We start from the raw sequence: 24779 nt of genomic DNA, 5'->3' as shown, positions 1-24779 counted from the left end.
CCTTATTATGATTTGTGATACTTTTAGAGTGTATGGATTTGGATTTATGGTGCAATAACTATGGCAAAACAAATATTTTTTTCAGCTGTCTACCGAGGAGTACAAAAGCTAAAAGAGTTCAGAATAGTCATTCGGTAGTACAGAACTTGCGTAGTGCTGAAAAAAGTGACACACCAAATCCTTTTGTCTTACACTCATCAGGACATTTCGCAAGAATATCAATATACAGAGAAATACAACAATTTATGCTATATGGGAAGAAAGTGCTGACTGATTGGCAAGTAGACTCTGATTGGTAGAGGCATGGCCATGGAGAATACACCGAGGACAGACAGTTAACTGCCGAGCATTGCTTGAAATTTAAACCAGTTTGACTCTGACTGGCCGAGGCATTGTCCTGAGGAATGAGTCAGTGAATGGCTGTCACTTGCTTTGTTTAGCTAAATCAGGGACAATATATGTAAATGTTCTTTCTGTCTGCAAAGAACACGGCCCTCTGTATTAATATAAGTACACACAAATACACCACATTACAAGCGCAATTGATGATCTTAAATAGGCTGTCAAAGTATCGGCACACTTAGGATTATTCAGGAAATGTTATCCGATCACAGAATCACATCTAATGTCGGTCACTGCATGTATGGACCAGTTAAATATGGTCTGTACCTTACCCATTGCAATTGGTGGTTGGGACACGTGACCCACCAGTCTTTGGTATGTACAGTCTAGACACCCAGCATCTTATTGGCAACTAAATTCCTATATCACGTTACTCATTTGTGTAATAGGCAGAACTACTTTTTGGCTTGACGGCCGTATCCTGTTAGTGGTGAATGCTACTCAAGTCAATGTGAAACAGCTAGCTCCATCTGTTGGTCAAAGTTTTGAGATACATTGCTCTTCCAGGGTAGTCTGAGGTGGACTGTGTACTTTTTAGGGCTGAAAGTAATGGTCTTCAGCCCGCACGTGAGTGTGCGAAATATACAGCACAAGATGATCTGATCAAGGCAGCCATTATCCAGTGGGAACTCAGCCATACCAACCCAGCAAAAGCCCAGTTCCATACGCACAGCAGGGTGCTACTCTGTATTTCCCATGTATGAGTTAGAAGTATCGGAGTGGTGAATCTGCCCTCAAAAAGAGGGATTTTTACCCACTTTGACTAAATAGGTTTCAATGAGTTTGAATGGCGGGGCAGGCTCGAAGGGCTAGTTGGCCTACTCCTGCTCCTATTTCTTATGTTCTTATGTTTGTCATATGAAAAGATATTCTTGATAGCTCTTTAACAGTGAAACAGATTACCAATCTCATTGATGTATGTCACAAAATAATACTGATAAATCCAAGTTGCCAAGGTAGGGAGCACCAGAAAACCAGTTAAGTAGTAGTGAAATGCCTGATCATTTCAAATGCTTCACATTGCACATCAGAATTTGAATCCACATATTCAGCAACAGCATAAACCTACCTGTCTGAGAGCTGGCAACTGTAGTACTGTAACCACTGGATGATACTGTGTCTATATTTGGAGACGGCGCAGTAGCACCCACGACTGCAGCAACTGGCTTGGCAGAGGGTAGTGCAGATGAATAACTGCTGGGTGACTGACGAGTCCGGCATTCTAATAACATTTCAAAGGAAGTGATTTTTTTTAAAAATTCAGTGTCCGGCCTGTTACTTCTAATTACCATGTATATAAGTTATATCAAAGCTGCACTGTTGACACGGTCACAATGTTAAATCCAACTGGAGTCAGTTTCCATACCCACATTGATGGCATCCAGCTCTAAACCTTATCAACACCTCTCTCAATCTAATCTAATTCTAATATTACAGTGAATCCCAAATTATGATGATAGTAAGCACAAATACTCTCAGTTCAGCAGTGTCCCTTTAACTAACTATTTCCATTTTAATGAATGGGTTCTTGCAAAACAAGCCTTTTCAATGGGTGATGCCTATTCCCATAACTGTACAGAGTGACAGAAGTCACTGCATTTAGGGTGGGCAGCTTCATTCCATTCTAACTCAGTTGTGTGCATGCAGCTGCTACAAGAAGAGTGGTTGCTCTTTTAGCACTGCCTGAATATGAACAGGAATTAAGCCAGATGGCATTTACAATGGAACTCTGGTGAACATCAGCCACATCAGAAATTTCTAGTCCTGTTAACGAATTCAACTTACCCCACTCCAAGAATTTCAGGCCCATTATTTACCACCCAAACTCTTTTCACTTGGGATCTTTATGGCCATCCAAGAAAATACATTGCTATTCATGTTTCTGGGCTGGATTTAAATGCTCATTCAACTGATAAAACGTATGGTATACTGACAAGCTCTGCCATTTCAAATTCAAGACTCAGCTATTGGAATGAGAGCCAGATCAATTAACGTGGCTTCGGTACATGCAAAACAGCCAGCCACTTTGCATATCATTGTCACTGTGGTATCACACATAAAAAGCACAATTTAGGGTTGAGAGTATAATTGTAATACACTGTTACCATGGAAACAAATGTCAGGCAATCATACACAAATTCCATTTAAAATAACAAAAGAGAAGTAATTTGGACTCGATGTCAAACATGAAGTCCTCCCACTTGAATTTCAGCTCTACATTCCCCTCGGCAATGTCTTAGACAAATGAAAATCTATCCCTTTTATTCTGGCAAACATACTGGGAACAAATGGCTATTTCAACACTGCACATGTAAACAATGAAAACAATTGTAAGAACTACTCAAGCAATATTTCAGGCTAGGGTTCAACATTGTAAGCACGATCATAAACCCATTCTTTATACACACACTTGCATATAATAAATGGCCAGCCTGCTTACAATCTATTAACTAAATTTGGTTTTTGCTGTGTGTTATTGATTAAACAACCCAGTTAGTAAAAAGAAATACTTTCTTCATTCTGATTTTACTGAATGCCAGGGATGGATGTAGGATCACACTTAAAGATCCGAAAAGAGGCACTAAGGTCCATCTAAAACAACAATCTGAAAGTTCAACGTCACAGGTTCTGTACTGAAATTAATTACCTTTCCAACAAATCAGTGGTCCTTTGGAGAAAACACCTTGAGAGTTTTTGACCAGGTAATATTTTAAGTGCTTCTGCTTCTTTGGCTGGGTTGTCAGCTTTAAGTTGATGTGATTGGAAAACTCAGTGAAATACCGAAATCCTTTCTCCCCGCAGCCTATGCAGTTCCCCGAGAAACCTGCCATCATAGCAACAAAAACAAGAGCAGATGGTGAGCTTGGGTATCACTGAACTTCACAGAGAAAACTGTTGTTTGATGTGAACAGAAGCTCAATAGTTCCGCTGCATGGCCACACGTCAATCTCACAAAATAAAGAACCAGAACAAATCCAGGATTTATTTCTTTCGAGTGATTAGGCCTCCTTCCCCACCCATTCGATTCCCAACTTGAGTCACTGTGTCTGTGGAGTCTGCACATTCTCCCCATGTCTGTGTGGGTTTTCTTCAGGTGCTCCAGTTTCCTCCCACAGTCCGAAAGACGTGGTGGTTAGGTGCATTGGCCATGCTAAATTCTCCCTCAGTGTGTCCAAACAGGCGCCGGAGTATGGCGACTAGGGCATTTTCACAGTAACTTCATTGCAGTGTTAATGTAAGCTTATTTGCGACAATAATAAATAAACTTAAACTTCATTCAGGTTTAATGTGTTGGCGATTTGAAAAAAGTATTTTTTAAACATTTCTTTTGGTTTACTTTTTACTCTCTTCGTCCAATCTTTCTTTCCTCTCCTTGTTTCTCTTACTGTGGCTGAATTAACATTGAATTCTCCATTTTAACTTATACTTCCTTGTTCAGACCTTGCTCTCACATTGCAACAATGTGAATCCGGAGGTGTACAGTTGCTTGTCCTTTTCACTCTGATCCCAGAAGTTCTTTAGAGGGCACTGCACTGTGTCCATATTGCACTTTCAGCAACATTCAGCACAAAATATCACAAAGGTTAAACAGGCGAGGGGAAACCTAACCAACAGAAAGTGGTACTTGCTGGCCAGTTTCAATACATTATGGGCTAAACAAATAGGAAGAACAAGTCGTACAAAACATATTCTGTTGTCTGCACCACAGTAACATTGATTCCTCGTGCATAGGGATGCTATGGAGGTCGAGGATGGAGATAAAATTGAATGGGATGTAGTGAATGGATTTTGATACTGTCATATGGACTCCAGAAACATTCACAAATGTCAGGCAAGACCTGATTTCAGAATTCCCAATATAATTTTCTACTATTGATAGATTACAACATACATTTTTTATCGAAAACAAATCCAACAAGCTGCAATGTTATCTACAAAACCCAGGATCATTCAGTAACTATACATAAGAATACAATCAAGTGCATTGTGCGTTCAGAACACAGGATATCAAACATGATGTAATTATCCAATCTCTGTGAATGAGCTGCTGTAAAAGGGTCACCAGCATTCAAGCAGTTCCATCACTATTTACTAACATAGGGGCACCCAAATAGATTTATAGAAGCCTAAGAGAGTGGGCATATTGATCAGTAACATTCATAAAGAGCTATCAACATGGAGAGGAATAATATTAGCAAGATGATTATCGGAAGACTAAAACATCTACAGAAGTGCCCATTTTGAACATAAGGGGTGTTGGGGCGAGCCTCCCCGTTGGAAATTAAAGAGACATTTTAAGCTGGGCGGAATCTCAGTGAAACCAAGGCATCCTAAATTTTAAACTCACTGACCATTGTCCAACTGTGGCATCGTCCTTGCCGTGGATATTTACACAAATGTGGAACATTCAGAAAGAGAGCTTACAGTTCAACTAAAAATCAGTTTAAATACAGTTTAAAACTGCTGTCACAATACCGATAACTTACTGTCAGAACTCCTCACCTAAAAGTGCATTCTTTCCATTGTCATCTGGCAGAAATCGCTTATCTACTGCGCAGATTAGAATGTGCTCAGGGAGATTCGGAGATTTGGCTCCTACCAGCACAAAGCCTGGTGGAATGTCAATTTGCTCAGAAGAGAGTGATACCAGACGCAAGTCTTTGCCAGCCTGGCAGAAACCTAAATTCAAGCAAAAACATAATTATTATTTAAAAAGAAAAGAAGTGTGACTGACTTGAAAATAATACCAACAATTAAATAAAGGCTCACGCGCAAGTGAAAATAAGGCTTTGTTTAACAACAGCTTTGGTGTATTTATACTAACTTTATACTTAAATTTGAGCAATGAGCATGGAAAACTCATTAAAACAGAATTAGCTTTGCAGAAATATTGTGGCATGAATTTATCTTAGATGGTAGCACAAAATGGATTTGGCAAATCTGCAGCCTGTTTTGCACTCCACACAATTCACCTTTCCATTGGCTTCAGAGAAATTGAAATTCAGACAGAATGTAAAAAAGACTGTCAATTCACTGTCACTCACTGTGCACTTTCTCTCATGATGAAACTGATAATCTATTTTATATTTTTTCTTATTATTAGTATTGAATTTTTTTTGCCATGTTATTAACTTTGTGCTTTACCACTCTTGCCATTTTTCTAAAGCACTTTTATGCCTATTAATAGCTATTATCTAAGCAATTAAATGATTTCTACAAAATGCACCAACATTATCTGATTGCACTACTCCTTTTTCTTGAAAAGATAAATGTCTCATTGAACCAAAAGTGGGGAATAACAAAAGTCTTAAGTTAAAAGTAACACAGGTCAATAGCTTCTGCTGACATTCACACACAAGCTGCAATCCACCAGCACAGAATCGCTATGGTGCAGGAGGCCATTTGGCCCATCGTGTATGTACTGACTTGCTAAATAAGCATCGTGCCTTGTGTCATTCTTCTGCCCTTTCCCCTGCATACTGATTCTATTCAACTAATCATCTAATGTTCTCCTGAATGCCTCAATTGAACCTGCGTCCACCACATTCCAGCCAGTGCATTCTAGGACCAAAACACACATTGTGTCAAAAAAAAATTCTCGCATCACATTTGCTTCTTTTGCGAATCACTTTAAATCTGTGCCCTCTCATTCTTGATCCTTTTATGAGTGAGAACAGTTTCTTCCTATCTATTCTGTCCAGCTCCCTCACGATTTTGAACATCTCTATCAAATCTCCTCTAAGCCCTCTTCTCTCCAAGGAGAACAGTCCTAGCATCTCCAAATTATCCCCATAGCTAAAATTTCTCATCCCTGGAACCATTCTTGTAAACCTCTTCTGCACTATTCCTGCTCCTATTTCTTATGTTCTTATGTTCTTATGCACTCTCTCCAATGTATTCACATCCTTCCTATAGTGCAACACATAGTTCTGTATACAGTATTCCAGTTGAAGTCTAACTAGTGTTTTGTCTAAGTTCAGCATAACTTCCTTGCTCTTTTATTTGACACTCCTATTAATAAAGACCAAAATACTAAATGCTTTATTAACTGCTCTCCACCTGTCCTGCCACCTTCAATGCTCTATGCACAGTGACGTCCAGGTCCCACTGCTCCTGCACCTCTTTAATAATTTTACCCCTTAGTTTATACTTCACCCCTTATTATATGTTCTTCTGACCAAATGCATCACCTCACATTTTTTAGTTCATCGCAGTTTATAATACTTACAAGTTTGTGTCATCCACAAACTTTGACATTGTCCCTGCACACCAAGAGCCAGATCATTTATATCAGGAAAAGCAAGGATCCCAATACAGATACCTCGGGAACATCACTATACATCTTCCTCCAGTCTTAAAGCTATCCATTGACCATTACTTTCTGCTTCCTACTAGGCAGCCAATTATGTATCCACATTGTTACTGTCCCTACACAGGAACAGTTGATACAGTCTCCCAATCAATGTTGGCCAAACTAATTGGCCATCTGCTCTAGTCTGCTAGCAGGCCACAGGATATAAGCACCATGCATCCTGGAGACAGGTAAGCCTGGGGTTTTGACTGGGAAAGGATCAGGGAGCCTAGGAGGAGAGTTTAGTTGGGTAGAGAGGTGGGTTTTGGTGGCCAGACAGGAAATGTCAAAAGGACTGTAACATCTTGGGGGTATGTCCCCAAGGCATAAAGGGCACCCTCTGAAGGATGTATTCCCTTCCTACCTGCCTTTTACCCAGTTTTGTCAGAAAGTAGCCCGCCCAGGTAGAGTAACCCATTGTATTTTATGCAAATATGCCAGGTAAGGATCCCTAAAGTCCAGCTCCAGGAGTCGGGTATCATAATGTAGAGAACTTCAACTGTAAGCTTGCATCTTCCTGTCCCTGGCTCATTGAGAGGGGAGTATTAGAGTACTGCAATATTTTGTTATATAGCTGGGATACCTCATTTTTATTACAGATGAAGACTGACAAAAACTTCAGTCAGATTGATATGTAGATGAATATCAACAACGATCACTCAAATATTAGCAAAATCTCAGGTGGGTGAAGTAGCTGGGAGAAACTGGTGACAGACACAACTAATAATTAACAATGCATTCAAATTAGTTTCCAAAATGGTGTATTCCTCTAATCAATGTCTGGGCTTTTAACAAAGAATACATAATGAAGCTTAGCTGAAAACCAGAAATCCATTAGCCTCTTGAACCTCAGGCAAAGCATTGCTTGATTACTAGCCCCGGCACTCTGACCTATGCTATCTGTTTATATCTGTTTATTTACACAGGATAAAAAGGATTCATGTGCTTGCAGTTTCTGGTATTGATACTTTAATGAGTCTGGATGATTAACACTTCTATTGGCCTGTTGTGAAAATATTTTTTTCAGAAAGTGTATAGTTATCACTGAGTGTGACTGTTTTTCTGTAGGGTTAGCCTGTTTGGAGTGGGGGGTGGGGGTGGGGGGTGTGGTGGTGGGGGGGTGTGGTGGTGTGGGGGGGTGAGGTGGAAGTATGTGGGGGGGGGGTGTGCTAGGAGCCCAGAAACTTCAGTCCCAGGTCCACTAATTCCATTTGAATCAGATGCACAATAATATTAATATTACTTATGCGCCTTCCTGCTTATTTTTGGTGCGAAGCAGATGCCGGCAGAAATATAGCGTTGGGAGGCACCATCTCGGCAGGAACACATGCGCGAATCCCACGCCCACTGTGAGATTCTCCCAGCCTGTTAGCGCAACAGGATGGGAGAATCATGGCCTTTGTTTCGAAGAGTCTGCTTATTATACAATATTGCTGTGAAAATATGACAAGATTCTTACACCTGTGTGTGCCTTTAATGAAGTATCCACTCAGAAGCTTCAGTGATATATAACCAAAAGATGTTTTGCTGCAGGTATTAGAATATTATCTAACAGTCTCCCTCTCAATGTCTCCATACATCATAACAACAGAAAATGCAGGGAAAACTCAACAGATCTGGCAGCATCTACAGAGAGACAGAGAGAGACAGAGTTAATGTTTTGAGTCTGGATGACTCTCCTCTATGAGCTCTGAAGAAGTCAGATTGACTCAAAATGGTAACTCTGGTCCTTTCTCCACTGATGCTGCCAGACTTGCTGGGTTTTTCTGGCATTTTCTATTTTTAATTCCAGGTTTCCAGTATCCCCAGTATTTTGCTTTTATTTTAATGTCTCTATACAGTTGTGGCTGCACGTGACCTTTCCTATTCTGAGTCAGTGCAGGTAAGTGTGCAACAGCAAATCAGTGGTGATTTTTCCCTAATCTGGCTGCTGGAAAGTACACAGGCTCCACTTGTCACATCCTCATTGCGGCACAAGTACATTTAAGAATTTAGCAGTGTGGGACCATCACCCATGCACCATCACACTGTGGCACATTACTAATGCCAAGCACAGATGATCTAGTTCTCAATGAACACCTGTTAAGAGTAATTATGGTGCAAGTTGATGGAGCATTAGAGGTTTCATTAGCTAATCCAAGACTGGCACTCTGGAAAAGGAACCCTTAATTGATGTTAACACTCATTGATGACCTTTGAGCCAAGACCCTGCTGCTAGGTGGTAATCTAGGTCACCAACAGTTACTCCATTTCAGAAGACAAAGTTATACCTACCATCTGTAGTGCAGGATCCCTCTGGAACATGTTTCTGCATGTACGCAATAGGCGGGCTGTTTGATTCAGACATCTCCTCTTCTTCCTCCTCCTCTTCATTATCCAATCCATTACCAACTTGTGCAGCTGGGAATCCAGAAGAGCTACTCTGTGTATAACGATGGACTTCAATTTCTTTGTCAAGTTCCTCTATCTTTGGCTTGACATCTGTTTCAAAAACAAATTTGAGCCATTATTTTAATCCACCTCACATCTGTAGCATTTACATGCCAGAAGACTAGGGTCAGAATCGATGAAGACAAAATCGTACCCTTTGCATTATCTACAAAGAGGCTGGGGTTAAGGGGCTGGGAATCCTAGAGATGTGATAATGTGGTGGTCCAGTTGAATCCCGCAGGAGGATCTGGTTTGAAGTTGAGAGAGGTTGTCTGGTTATTGAGTGAGAAGGCATGCAGTGAAAATCTGTAGGCTGGGAGCAAAGAGGAGGGAGGGTGGGAGGAAGGAGGAGGTTGCCCCAGGGAGTGCTGGAAAGGGGCATTCCTCCATTTCGATGCCCACAAGCAATCCTGGTAAAGCACTCACTCACCTGCTGGATATGCCTTTTCTCACCTCCCTTCTGCTGCCAGGGGCTGAGAAGTACAGTCTACGATCATTAAATGCAAAAGTCATTAAAATCTGAAGCATGAGGCCTCATTAACATTTAAATCCTTGCTTTCAGCAGGTTTCTGTTAGGGTGAACTCACCTACAGGTCGGTGAACTGATAGGGAACCTCTGTCAGCTCTGTGTGGGTGGCCTAATTGGATTAAGTGCCTATCAGGCACTTTAGTGGTCACTGCTGGGCCTTCCCACCATTGAGGTCCCCAGTGAGTGAAGTCCCATTCACTAAGAGCTGCTGGCCAATCACAGGCCTGCAGCTCCTCATGCCCTGGCATCAGTGGGAATGCTGGCAGGTAGTAGCAATGCACCCACTAGACGCCCAGAATCATCATGGGACCCCAAACCATAAGCGATGATGGCTTGGGGATTACAGAGTGGGGGTTGTGGAAAATACAATGCAGTTTGCTGGGCGGCCTTCCACAGCACAGGAAATCCTCCACTGTATCCCAGCAGATTCAGGAGGGAATGGGTGTTGACTGGCTCACTATTGTGCCTAACTGACTGGCTCACTATTGAGCCAGGAACCCTGCATCAGCCCCTTCTAGCTTCCCACTTAATCAGGGGAAGTTTTGCTGCCTCAGGAAGACTGACAATGACTTCTCCAACTTGAAGCTGGCGGTTTTTCCGTGCGCCTTTATCCTTCTAGGTGGCAGAGTTTGTGTTTGGAAGTTGGTATTGGAACTGCGTTTTGTGAGTTTCTGCACTGCAGATTATAGATGCCACACACTGCAGTCACAGTACACCAGAGGTGGAGGGAGTGACATGTTTAAGGTGGAGGATGGGTTGCTGATCAAACAAGCTGCTTTATCTTGGCAGGTGTTGAGGATGCACGTTTAGCAGCTGATTGGGAAGGCAAATGGAAAGTTGGCCTTTACTTTGATGGGATTAGAGTATATAAAATAAGTTGCTAAAACTATACAAGACACTAGTTAGACCACACCTTTGTTTTGTTCCCCTCATCTAAGGAAAGATATAATGGCATTGGAGGCAATCTACAGAAGGTTCACTAGGTTGATCCCAGGTAGAGAGGGATTTTCTAATGAGGAAAGGTTGAGTAGGTTGGGCCTATAGTTAAGAATGAGAGGCAACCTTATTGAGACATACAGAATTATCCAGCGTCTTGACATATAGATGCTGAGGTTATTTTCCTTGTGGGAGAGTCTAGGACCAAAGGGTTCTCATTTGAGACGAGATGAGGAGGAATTTCTTCTCACAGAAGAATATAGGAGCTGGGTCATTAAACATATTCAAGGCTGAGACTGACAAGATTTTTAATCAGTAAGAGAATGAAGGGTTACGGGGATAAGGCGAGAAAGTGGAATTGACAATTATATCGACTCGGTCATGATCGCATTGAACGGCAGAACATACTCCACGGATTGAATGGCTGACTCCTGCTCCTGCATTTTATGGTTATTTAAGGGAACAGGCTCAGGATGGGCAGCAGTCACATTGAGATGGCCTATGTCAAATTCAGATCCCATTTTTTGGTGGCGTTTTAAGATAATTCCTTCTGAATCTGTTTATTTTACATACCACTTCCATATTCCACAAAGTCAGCCAGATTCTAGGTCATACAACTTTTCTGCAGCACTTTACAGTGTTTATATAGACTGCAGTGGCCACTTTAATTCCACTATAAGTTTTTAAGTTTTTGCAAGTTTTAAATTTTATTCATTAGTGTCACAAGTAGGCTTATATTAACACTTCAATTAAGTTACTGTGAAAATCCCCTAGTCACCACACTCCAGTGCCTGTTTGGGTACACTGGGGGAGAATTTAGCACAGCCAATGCACGTAACCAGCATGCCTTTTGGACTGTGGGAGGAAACCGGAGCACCCGGAAGAAACCTATGCAGAAACTGGGAGAAAATGCAGACTCCGCACAGACAGTGATCCAAGCTGGGGATCAAACCCAGGTCCGGAGTGCTGTGAGACAGCAGCGCTAACCACTGTGCCACCAGAAGTAAAACGTCTTTAGAAATATTTGCACATGAATATACAACATTATCCCTTTCATGTAAATTCTGTGAAAGGGTGACATTTGCTGGATTTGATGGGCAGCACGGTGGCACAGTGGTTAGCATGGGCGTCTCACACCGCCAAGGGCCTGGGTTCTATTCCAGCCTCGGGTCACTGTCTGTGTAGAGTCTGCCCATTCTCCCTGTGTCTGTGTGGGTTTCCTCTGGGTGCTCTGGTTTCCTCCCACACTCCAAAGATGTACAAATTAGGTAGTCTGTCCATGCTAAATTGCCCTTTTAGTGTCCCAGGACATGTAGGTTAGGTGGATTAATCATGATAAATGTGTGGGATTACAGTGATAGGGCAGGGCAGAGGGCCTGGGTGAGATACTCTGCCAGAGAGTTGGTGCAGACTTGATGGGCCAAATGGTCTCTCCTGCAATTTAGGGATTACGTGACTCTATGATTCGCCCTGTCATCTTTTTAATAGGGTTTCCCAACTAATGAGACAGTCTGCGCCATTGCCATTTCAGGTTCTGGCCACTGGGTGGCAATGTGGCATATTCTTTAATGGCCAATGGCATTTTGGATTAATCTGAAGCTTTCCCTTTTGTTTCAGTGTAAGTTTGGGCCCATTGCTTGTGTTTGCTCCAAAAAGAAGGCACCTTACATTTAAACAATGGCCAATAGATCTTAACTGTCTATGAAGAGGGCAAAAATACTATTTCACAGAGATAAAAACTGTAGCATTTAATTAGTTGAAGGAAGTTCAAAGAGAATGAGGTGACAGTTTATGTTGAAGCAGTGCTAGAAAGCAGTAGGTTGTGGGCAAAGAATGAGAAGGGATTGGGCCTGGGCTTTTACTCATCCACTGTCATCACCAAACACGGGGTTCCTCGGTTTGTGTAACGGTGCCTTTCCATAATCAGACTGTGGGTTGCAGTCTTACAGGCTTCACTCACACACAGCAGCAGAACAGAGCGACCAAGTGTTGCACAGACAGGAAGGCTTGCAACCTGCCCTCACCTCTGATTTCACAATGTTTTGTGTCTCAACTATGCGAGGTGAGATTATTTAGGTTTAATTTGCATTTTATAATGTTGAAATGCAAATGAATTTGTTCGCCTCTTATTTCCCCTCTCTCGTCATGTAGACAAATTAAATTCATTTGGGGAACACATCTAAGAAAAACAATTTGGAATTTTTTTTAGTTGTGAAAAAGTAGGAGCTCTGAGGAAATAAAGGGCATGAACACAGGACAAGGAGAGTAGAATAATTTGCCCTTTGTTTTGTGATATCTAACTGAATCTTGTTCTAAAGATTTTGAAATAGAAGCTGAATCCAGTTCAGGTTAAGACCAACAACATCCCTCCCCTCCCACCCAGGATGTTGATAATGGGGAATTCATGATTATAATGCCATTGAATGCCAAGAGGTAATGGTTAGACTGCCCTTTGTAATCTTGAGATAATCCAAAACTACGCTGCCCATGTCTTAACTTTCACCAGTCGCATTTCCCTATCATCTGTGTTCTCTGACCTATTTGGCTCCACTTCTGCAATGTCTTGGTTTTAAAATTCTCATCCTTGTTTTCAAATCCCTGCATGGCTTCACCAATCCCGATCTCAGGTAAATCCTCCACCCCCACAACACTCCAAAATATCTGCACTGCTATAATTCTGGCCTCTGCACGCATCTCTGACTGCTCCAACTTGACGGTCACACCTTCAGCTGGTAAGGCCCCAAGCTATGGGAGGGGCAGGCATGGTAACACAGTGGTTAGCATTGCTGCTGCAAACCCGCTAGTTACATTTGTGGATTTAAATATGCATTGAGTTCTCACCAACTTTGGGTGGGAACCCGATTAGGGCCGGCAGTGCAGCTTGAGAGGGTCGCAGTGGGTTTGGCACCCAACACAAAACCCGCCTTCCTATCGACCCTTGATTCACAGCTGGGGCAAGCCGCCCCGCAGAATCCACCTCCAGGTGTCACATTTAATGTATGTAAATCTCACACTTAATTGCATCAGTGTTCACATTTGCAAAACAGTGGGGAATCACAACTAAACAAGTGGAAACTATCGAAATTAAAAACAGGTAAATAAACTTAATAATTATTAAAGATAACCAAAAGAGAAAATGCTGGAAAATCTCAGCAGGTCTGGCAGCATCTGAAAGGAGAGAAATGAGCGGACGCATCAAGTCCAGGCAACCCCTTGTCAAAGCTCTGGCTGTGACAACGGATTACCTGGACTCAAAATGTCAGCTCTTTTCTCTCCTTACAGATGCTGCCAAACCTGCTGAGATTTTCCAGCATTTTCTTATTTGGTTTCAGATTCCAACATCCACAGTAATTTTCATTTTTCCAATTATCGAAGATATATACAAAATGTACAATCAACGATCTGCAATATTCACCGATGAAAGAAAGATACCAAATCAATTAAATTGCTTGAAATATTTTTTGATTTTGTCAGCTTGCATGGCAGATAAGATTTATAACATGAGAAGGATATGAAAAACTGCACAATTTTATAATAGATTTATTATCCACATCACAGCATTTCTTGCTAGAAAACTTTCCATAGTCACTTTATGCCTATACGGTCATGCATTCCCAAGTATAACATTGCGGGCTGAAAGACTTAAGGAGGGAGGCTATAAGCTATATGCTATATGCAATTATTGTGTACAGGGTCTAAAAACTTTAAAGTAACAAACTGACATTTCAAAGACTCTTTGTTAATAAGCTCCACATAATCTAATGGAACATTAAGGTTGATGAACAAAAAATGCCTCATAAAAGTTTGAAGCATTTCAAAAATAGGGCAGGCAAGTTAGAACAAGCCAAGAATTACTTTGTCATTGTTGGACAACTGTAAAGTCTCCAACTCATCCAAATGCTTTCTGTCTGGCTTACTTCATTAATCTAAGGCTATAAGACTCCAAGGTGTGGATTCGCATCCTACAAACAGGTGGTGGACATCCATTGACCCATTGTGCAGTGTCTAGAACATGTGATGCTACAATTTCAGTAGAATGTATTAAAAAAAGCTTTTAAATCAAGAAATTAATTCATTACTTTCTCCTATGTTGAAAAGAAAGTCATTTTATTACAAACTAATAAAAGTGTCAATTATCCAGACTCTCCTAAGTATCAATAACAAAAACCACAAACGTTTTGTAAACAAACATTGTGAAATTGACAATAGAGATCAGACAGCCTGAGCTATCAATGTTTCCTCTGGGCGCCACTGCTTCATCGGGCATAATAGTTTTTCTAAGCTTTTTGCCAGGCTTCATTATATAAACTTATTTTCAGTGTAACTGTTAGGACAAGAATTACTTAAGATTGTCAGTCAGGTTTGTAGTGGCTCAATTACACAAGCTAGAAGCCACATCAGGGCCCTGCCCTTTGCAGACAGAAGGAACATGTTCACACATTGCACCTTCTTCAACTGAACAATAGCTTGAAAAGTCATTCTCTGGTTCCCTCCCAAGGACAGTGCCTTGACCAGGCAGAGTCAACCTGCCTAGTTTGAATTTGAAGAAAGCTGGGCAATTAATTGTTCCATGCTGCATTCCTTATGGCAACACCTCCACCAATCCACTTGCCAGTAAATCAGCACTCTCTTTTCATGCAATGTAAACTGTTGCTCCCCTTTCACTATTGGCCTTTCTAGTAAGAACATAAGAGCATAAGAAATAGGAGCAGGAGTAGGCCATCTAGCCCTTCGAGCCTGCCCCGTCATTCAATAAGATCATGGCTGATCTGTCGTGGCTCAGTTCCACATTCCTGCCCTCTCCCCATAACCCTTAATCCCCTCGCTTATCAAAAACCCATCAACCCGCGTCTTAAAAATATTTAGCGAGGCAGCCTCCACCACTTCAGCGGGCAGAGAATTCCACAGATTCACCACCCTTTGAGTGAAGAAGTTCCTCCTCAACTCCGTTCTAAACCGCCCCCCCCCCTTTATCTTGAGGCTGTGCCCCCTAGTCCTACTGTCCTTTCTGAGCGGGAAGAGTCTCTCCACCTCTATCCTATCCATCCTATTCATCATCTTATATGTCTCAATGAGATCTCCCCTCATTCTTCTAAACTCTAACAAGTACAAGCCTAGTTTATTCAGCCTCTCCTCATAGCTCAACCCCCTCAACTCCGGTATCAGCCTAGTAAACCTCCTCTGTACTCCCTCCAAGGCCAAAATATCCTTGCGTAAGTGCGGCGCCCAAAACTGCACACAGTACTCCAGCTGCAGCCTCACCAATGCCCTATACAGCTGCAGCAAGACCTCCCTACTTTTATATTCAATCCCCCTCGCTATGAAGGCCAGCATCCCACTAGCCTTCCTGACCACCTGCTGCACCTGCAGGCTGGGTTTTTGCGACTCATGCACAAGGACCCCGAGGTCCCTCTGCACCGCCGCCTGCTGCAGTTTTTCACCACGTAAGTAATAGTCCTTCCTACCATTATTCCTACCAAAGTGGACCACCTCGCATTTGCCGACATTAAATTCCATTTGCCAGTTCTTGGCCCATTTGCCTAGCCTATCTAGATCCTTCTGCAGACTCTCCACACCCTCCGCGCAATTTGCCATTCCACCAGTCTTGGTGTCATCAGCAAATTTCGACACCATACACTCGGTTCCCTCCTCCAGATCATCTATATAAATGGTAAATAGCTGAGGCCCCAGCACCGACCCCTGGGGCACTCCACTAGTCACCAACCGCCAATCCGAATAGCACCCATTAACCCCCACTCTCTGCCTCAAAAAGAATGGGAAGTAAGCAGTGCTGATACGTGCAAGATGAAAAACTTTGATAGCATGTCTCTTTTTTCAGTAATACTACATATGTCTTACTGCATGCAGTGCAACTTGCTGTACATGTACAGCAATCTTTCACAAGGAGCTCTACAGGAAGTGAAAATGCCAGTTTCAGAATGGATGCCAGCAAAATAGACTCACTTGCTTCAATAAATCACTTTTTCCAACGATCAATGAAACCAAACAAAAATTATCTTAACCTTCAGGGGATAGAGGTGGTTGATCCGATTCAAGATACAGCTGAGAGAAAATTGGTCGAGGAGAAATGCTGTTGGAACGAAGTGATGCCTCTATTGAATTATGAAGAGCCTCTTCAAAGCGTGCAGATTTCAGCTGCCCAGCATATGAATTTCCCATTGTCTGTAAACAAGACAAAGCAACATCAATGAGTAGTGCATAAACTAAAGATCTGGTAATGTCAATATAAATCCTGAGATACTGAAAACTTCAGGCTCCAATAATATTATCTTCAAAGAAGTCAAAAGCAACCTTGCCCCAAAAAAGCTTTTAAAAATGCAACTTATTTAATCCTTTTTCTTTCATACAGCAGAACAGGCAGGGTTTTTTTTAAAACAACTTTACTTTTCCAAGATGCTTTGCAGTAAATGTTAGCTATTTTTTCCTGCAGAACACCAAAGCTGTGCACACGTGGAGAATGAAATGTTTGTAGACATTCACAAGGCATTTTGGTAAATCTGTAGATGCGCTCAGCTAGATTTGAAAGTTTTACTGCAAACTGTTACACAGAGCAATTCACGTGGTAGGTATAAGAAATTCCCATGTGTTCTGCAAAATGGACTAGATCATCTCAATGTGTTCTCCCCTTCCAAGCTGCCAACTTCAAAAGGGAGAAGGAAAATGAAAAGCGGGGAGAAACCTTCTCCTACCTAGTTCAACCCTTCATTGAAAATTTCTGCTGACATAACCTCTTCGCCTTGTTATCATAATGAGACAAGGAACAATACAGAAGTGAGATTTCACAGTATCCTCATTACCAATGATAGTGATCTGTTATCTAAATGAAGTCAGTCAGCATGGAGAAAGCAGATGGCAGGCTGAAAAGCCAATACTATTTAATCCTAGCAAAATGTTATTTAGGATTTAAAAGCCTTGAAAGTTGGTGGTCCAGTGCTTGCTCTTCAGATGCTTCAAAGCTTACAATGCGCCCATGTATCAGGCAGGAAGCATGCAGACATCTCTGACAGAAGTACATTGCCCACCATACTCCTTTCACGAATACTTTAAGTGCAGAACAATTTATTTCAGTGAAGATCTGAAGTACATAGAAACATACATAGAAAACAGAAGCAGGCCCTTGGAGCCTGCTCTCCCATTCTTTTTGTTCATGGCTAACTATCAAATTCAATATACTGATCCCATCTTCCACCCATATTCCTTAATCCCTTTAACCCCAAGAGCAATATCTAATTTCTTCTTGAAATCACACAACTCTTTGGCCTCAACTATTTTCTGTGGCAGTGAATTCCACAGATTCACCACTCTGGCTGAAGAAATTTTTCACTTCATTCCTAAAAGTTTTACCCCATATTCTCAAACTATGACCCCTAGTTCTGGACTCTGCCACCGTCAGGAATATTCTTTCTTAATCTACTCTGTCCAATCCTATTAGAATTTTATACATTTCTATGAGGCCCCTCTCACTCTTCTAAACGCCAATGAATATAATCCTAATGAATTTAGTCTCTCCTCATATGACAATCCCAGAAATCAGCCTGGTAAACATGCGCTGCACTCCGTCTATAGCAAGGACATTCTTCTTCAGGTAAGAACACTAAAACTGCGTACAATATTCCAGGTATGGCCTCACCAATGCAATTGCAGTAAAACATCTCTATTTCTGTACTCAAATCCTCTCGCTATGAAGGCCAACATACCATTTGCCTTCTTTACTGTCTGCTGTATCTGTGCACTTACTTCTAGCAACTGATGCATGAGGACATCAAGATTTCATGATTATCCATTTCTCTCAATTTACCCCCATTCAAATTACAATCTGCCTTCTTATTTTTGCTACAGAAGTAGAAAATCTCACATTTATTCACATAATACTGCATCTGCCGTGCATATGCCCACTCACTCAGCCTATGCAAATCATGCTGAAGCATCTCTGCATCCTCCTCACAGCTCACCCTCCCACCCAATTTTGCATCATCTGTAAATTTGAAGATAATGCATTTAATTCCCTTTTCCAAATCATTAATACATAATGTGAACAATTGGGGTTTTAGCACAGATCCCTGTGGTAACCCATTAGCACTGCCTGTCATTCAGAAAAAGACCCATTTGTTTCATGATTCTTGCAGAACTCATTTTCAATTTACAAATGCCCTAATGTTTCATTGTCACATACTGAACCTCCATTGCACAACAATAGGAGGGCTCCTCTTTGTCCCAAATGAAAATATTATGAGCAGCTCCGACCCACAGCAATGAATAAAATGTGCCATCAATCCCAGCCAGTGATGTTGGCCTGAGCCACCACCCAATCATCTTCATTGGTAGCAGTCTCATATCTGATTCCGAAGGTTGTTGCAATTCAGAAACTTGAGCGCAAACTCTATATTGAGCTGATGGTGCATTGTCGGAGTTGCTGTGTGTGATTTTACAACCTTGCTTGGAGAATTCTGTTCTGCGAGCCTCACCTGCCTTGGAATCGGGGCAGGCGAGGTGGTAAAGTTCTGGCCACTGTCTTTCAAATGAGATGATAAATGGATTTTTTTTATTAAACAGTATCTTCACACACTTTTTTCCCCTTTAGTGAATAGTGGGTAGTTGGTAATGGAAGAATTACCAAGTTGACATCAGCCTATGGAACCACATCTCAAAGGCTCATCCATTGCCAACAAGTTCTCCTGGCATAGGACTTGAAGCTGGAGCTTCCGGCCCAAAAGTAGGGAACATTACCATTGCACCACAAGATTTTCCTGTTTAGGGTATGTAAAATAAGAACAAAACAGTATTTTTCTTACACATTTAATCTAATAAAATGTCCCAAAGCATCTCACAGTAGAGTTATCAAATAAAGTTTGATACTAAGGGCCAGTAATGGAGGAAGATGGAGGCAAGCCAGTGCTGAAACAGCCAAGTTAAAAACCCATCTATTTCCAGAGACAGTGACCTCATCCCTTTAGATCTCTCACCCTTCACCCAACTCAATCTGTATCCAGTTTATAAACAGAATTCACAAACACTGTAATAACATTTGGAAGTTGTTGAAAATTCATATATCTGTCAAAATAAAAAAAACACTTGAACAAGACATTTAAAAACTATGATCATCTTCAGAAGGTTATAAATCTGTCAAAGCCACTGTCTCACATTCCCCAGGATAGCTCCAGAGTTCCCTCCCTAAACTTTTCGGCCTCTCTCGCTATCCTCCATTAAGACACTCCTTAAAACTTAGCTCTTTGACCAAGCTTTTGGTCATATGTTCTAACATCTCCTTATGTGGCTCAGTCAAAATGTGCTGTCAGCTATTCCTCAATTCAAGGATGACATCTGATCAGGATCACAAGTTTTTGCCTTGATTCTTTACGCAGTCATCCAAGGATTGTAGATTCTGTATGTCTAAGGTGGCTAGTTTAGTCACAGAGACTACTGATGTTCAAGAGTTTTCCATCTAGACACCAGGCAGCAGTTGATCTTTGATTGTAAATAGAATGGGGGTTATCAGCATGGCCTTGCATGATCCTTGTCCAGATTTTGATGGCATTCATTTCCAGCCTCCCACCCAAACAGTTGCAGGATTGTGATGGAGTTTCTGAGCCATCAGAAGCACAATCCATAGATCCTTGTGATTCATTTTAGTCAAATATCCTGATCAGATTGATGAATGCGATGAAGAGTTCCTGGTGTTGTTCTCAACACTTAACATAAGAACATAAGAACATAAGAAATAGGAGCAGGAGTAGGCCATCTAGCCCTTCGAGCCTGCCCCGCCATTCAATAAGATCATGGCTGATCTGACATGGCTCAGTTCCACTTTCCCGCCCTCTCCCCATAACCCTTAATCCCCTCTCTTATCAAAAACCCATCAACCCGCGTCTTAAAAATATTTAGCGAGGCAGCCTCCACCACTTCAACGGGCAGAGAATTCCAGAGATTCACCACCCTTTGAGTGAAGAAGTTCCTCCTCAACTCTGTTCTAAACCGCCCCACCTTCATCTTGAGGCTGTGCCCCCTAGTCCTACTGTCTTTTTTGAGCGGGAAGAGTCTCTCCACCTCTATCCGATCCATCCCATTCATCATCTTATACGTCTCAATGAGATCTCCCCTCATTCTTCTAAACTCTAACGAGTACAAGCCTAGTTTATTCAGCCTCTCCTCATAGCTCAACCCCCTCAACTCCGGTATCAGCCTAGTAAACCTCCTCTGCACTCCCTCCAAGGCCAAAATATCTTTGCGCAGGTGCGGCGCCCAAAACTGCACACAGTACTCCAGCTGTCTTAGATTTGTCTGGAAACAAAGGCTATGTTAGAGATTTCTTTGGAAGGTCTAAGCCACACTGTCTCTCTTGGAGGACTTTCTCAACCCCAGGGAGTAGGTGATTTAGCCTTCTAAATCACCTACATGTATGTCAGGATTTTCCCTGCTATGACCCCAATCTCTCTTCTTGACTATAGTTACAATCGTCACATTCCGGGGATGGTGGTGATGATGGTGGTGGTGGCATGAGTTTTTTTTCTTCCCATATCCATAGGATGAGGGCAAGGGGTTTTAATGTGAGAATAAGCCCATCAGCTTTGAAAATCTCAGCTGGAATACCATCAGGGTTGCATGTTTTACTGCTTCTCATCTACTTCATTGCATGTTGGAGATGTCACATCAATTAATTTTTCAATATCGCTTTCCACCTCTCTTCTATTACTATTGTCTCCCCTTCCCCCACTCCACCAGGGCCATCTATTATCTGTCTCAGGTTGTCCTTTGACAAACTGCTTACCTTTGTTCCGCATTCTGATCTCTTAATGGGCCACCATCAACACCTTTCTTAGCCATGATCACCACCATTTATATGCCCTTTGTCTTTTTATCTATGACACCTTTGTCAATCTCCCCGATCTCCACCAACCATTGGCTCTCTATCCAGCCTTCACAGCTTCCCCACCCCAACCCACTTTCATCACAACTGTATAACTCTCACCCATTTTTCTATTGTCTTTAGCTCTGACAAAGAGTCGCTCAAACTCAAAACATTAGCTCTGTTCTCTCTCGACAGACACTGTCGGCCTGCTGAGATTTTCCAGCGTTCTCTGTTTTTATTCAGATTGCAGCACCTGCAGTAATTTACTTTTAACTTACATATTTTAAATTCTCACACTTTCTATTGTGGTTTGAACAGAGCTAAAAACCAACCTGAGCTGCAGCATTCACCTTGTATCGTATTTCATTCTGCTACAAGGTTCTGCAATATGTTCACAGCCCTATTAGTGAGAATCAAATTTAAGAGCCAATCAGCAAGCAAGGCTTTAGCATGGAGTCCTGCTGAACTCAGTTTTGCTTGACATCAAAATGGCACCAGCCAGGTTCACACTAAGTTTTGAATTTCTATTTTCTTCACTGCTTTTTTTTCTAACTTCTCCATCCTCTCCTCACCTGGAGCTCATTGAGTCATAGAGTTTTACAGCACAGATTGAGGTCCTTTGTCCCATCATATCAGTGTTGGCCATCAAACACCTATCTATTCTAATCCCAAGTTCCAGCACTTGGTCCAAATGCTATGGTGTTTCAAGTGCTCATCTAAATGCTTCTTAAGTGTTGTGAGGGCTCATCCATCTACGCCCTTTCAAGAACTTAGTTCCAGATTCTCACCACCTTCTGGGTGAAAAAACTATTCCTCAAAATGTATAAAAGTAGGGAAGTGTTGCTGCAACTGTACAAGGCATTAGTGAGACTGCAGCTGGAGTATTGTGCACAGTTTTGGTCCCTGTACTTGAAGAGGGTCGTAGGTATATTGGAGATGGTTCAAAAAGCAAGATTGATTCCAGAGATGAGGAGTTCATCTAATGAGGAGGGTACGGGCAGTATAGGCCTATGCTCACTAGAGTTTAGATGAATGAGAGATCTAATTAAGATGTATAAAACAATGAAGGGGATTGACAAAGTAGGCATGGAGAGGATGTTTCCTCTTGTGAGGCAATCAAGAATATGGAGTTATCGATTAAGAGGTAGCAGAATTTAAACCGAGGCGAAGAGAAATGATTTCTCTCAAAGGAACATGAATCTTTGGAATTCACTACCTCAGAGTACTGCAATGCCAGGACATTGAATAAATTTAAGGAGGAGATAGACAAATTTTTAATTATTAATGGATTGAAGGGTTATGAAGAATGGGCAGGAAAATAGAGTTGAGGCTGAGGTGAAATCAGCCATGATTGTAATGAATGGAAGAGTATGCTTGAGGGGCTGAATTGCCTACCCCTGCTCCTAGTTTTTATGTTCTAATTGACTCTAAATCCCCTGTCCATTATCTTAAATCTACACGTCCTGGTTATTGACCACTTAACTAAAGGGAAAAGTTTCTTCCTATCTACCCTATTTATGTCCTTCATAATTTTGTACACCTCAATCAGGTCCCCCTTCAGCCTTCTCTGTTGTAAGGAAAACAACCGTAGGTGAAACAGCCTCTCTCCATAGCTGAAATGCTCCCAGCCCAGGCAACATCCTGGTGAATCTCAATTGCACACTTTCTAGCGCGATCACATCTTTCAAAGAACAAAGAAAATTACAACACAGGCCCTCCAAGCCTGCACTGACCATGCTGTCCAACTTAACTAAAACCCTTCCGGGGACCATATCCCTCTATTCCCATCCTATTCATGTACTTGTCAAGACGCCCCTTAAAACTCACTGCCACATCCGCTTCCACAACCTCCCCCGGCAAGTAAGTTTGCAGATGACACAAAGGTTGGTGGATTTGCGGGTAGTGATGAGGACCATCAGAGGGTACTTCAAATTGTAGATCAGTTGGAGACTTCGGTGGAGTATTCTGGGGTATATCTCATCAGGCCGTGGGGACTTGTCTACCTTAATGTTTCTCAAGAACACCAATACCTCCTCCTTTTTGATCTCAACATGACTCAAACTATCTACACATCCTTTCCCAGACTCATCATCCACCAAGTCCTTCTCTTTGGTGAATACTGACATAAAGTACTCATTTAATACCTCACCCTTTTCCTCTGGTTCCATGCATAGATTCCCTCCCTTGTCCTTGAGTGGGCCAACCCTCTCTCTGGCTACCCTCTTGCTCTTTATATATGTATAAAAAGACTTGGGATTTTCCTTAATCCTGCTGGCCAAACCTTTTTCATGACTCCTTTTAGCCCTTCTTACTCCTTGCTTAAGTTTCTTTCTATTTTCCTTGTATTCTACACGTGCTTCGTGTGTTCCCAGCCTCCTAGCTTTGACAAATGTTTCCTTTTTCTCTTTGACTAGGCTCACAATATCTCTTCCTATAGTATGATGAACAAAACTGCACAACTCTAGCCTATTGAGCTTTTTAAACAGCTCCATTATAACCTCCCTGCTTTTATATTCTAAGCCACAGCTAATAAGGACAAGTATCCCACATGCCTTCTTAACCACTTTATCTACCTCTCCTGCTTGAAGGATCTTTGGACCTACACCCCAAAGCCCTCTGGTCCTCTGTACTTCCCACCCTCCTACCATTCATTATGTATTCCCTTGCCTTGTTAATCCTCCCAAAATGCATCACCTCACGTGTTTCAAGGTTAAATCCATTTGCCATTGTCCTGCCTATCTGACCAGTCTGCCTATATTGTCCTGTAATCTAAGGCTTTCCTCCTCGTGATTTACCCCACCATCAATTTTTGTGTCATCTGTGAACTTACCGATCATACCCCCCCCAAATTTCTATCTAGATCATTAATGTACACAATAAACAACAAGGCACCCAGCACAATCCCTGCGGTATAGGAGGAGACACAGGTTTCCAGTCACAAAAACAACCATTGACCATCACCCTCTGCCTCCTGCCATTAAGCCAATTTTGGATCCAATTTGCCAAAATGACCCATGGATTCTTATCTTCCTGATCAGTCTCCCATGTGGGACCTTGTCAAAAGCCTTATCTGTGTAGATAAAATCAACAGCACTGCCCACATCTACACACCTAGTCTCCTCCTCAAACAAATTCAATCAAATTCAATCTCCCTCTGATAAAGTCATGCTGACTATCCTTGCCTCTCCAGCTATTGACTTCTTTCTCCAGATGAGCAACAGAGACATAGGCTGGAACTCTACTACCTCACCTACCATGGAATC

The 24779-nt window shown here is 41.9% G+C and overlaps 1 protein-coding gene across 3 annotated transcripts in view; it reads right to left on the bottom strand.

The window, feature by feature from the left end:
• Positions 1-24779, bottom strand: part of greb1l (GREB1 like retinoic acid receptor coactivator) — a 236655-nt gene that overhangs the window by 86039 nt on the left and 125837 nt on the right. For all 3 annotated transcript variants that reach the window (XM_080194295.1, XM_080194294.1, XM_080194296.1), the window contains 5 exons: positions 16673-16832; positions 9029-9235; positions 4906-5082; positions 3050-3226; positions 1472-1624 (listed from right to left, as the gene is read on the bottom strand). In XM_080194295.1, coding sequence (XP_080050421.1) covers positions 1472-1624; positions 3050-3226; positions 4906-5082; positions 9029-9235; positions 16673-16829 — 871 coding nt within the window. In that variant the 5' untranslated portion in view covers positions 16830-16832. The remainder of the gene's footprint in view (positions 1-1471; positions 1625-3049; positions 3227-4905; positions 5083-9028; positions 9236-16672; positions 16833-24779) is intronic.

This window comes from Carcharhinus amblyrhynchos, chromosome 8 (genome assembly GCF_965287045.1).
Source record: "Carcharhinus amblyrhynchos chromosome 8, sCarAmb.v2.hapA, whole genome shotgun sequence".
Lineage (NCBI taxonomy): Eukaryota > Metazoa > Chordata > Chondrichthyes > Carcharhiniformes > Carcharhinidae > Carcharhinus > Carcharhinus amblyrhynchos.
The sequence above is the reverse complement of the archived record's forward strand: the minus strand, read 5'-3'. Positions and strand labels throughout refer to the sequence as shown.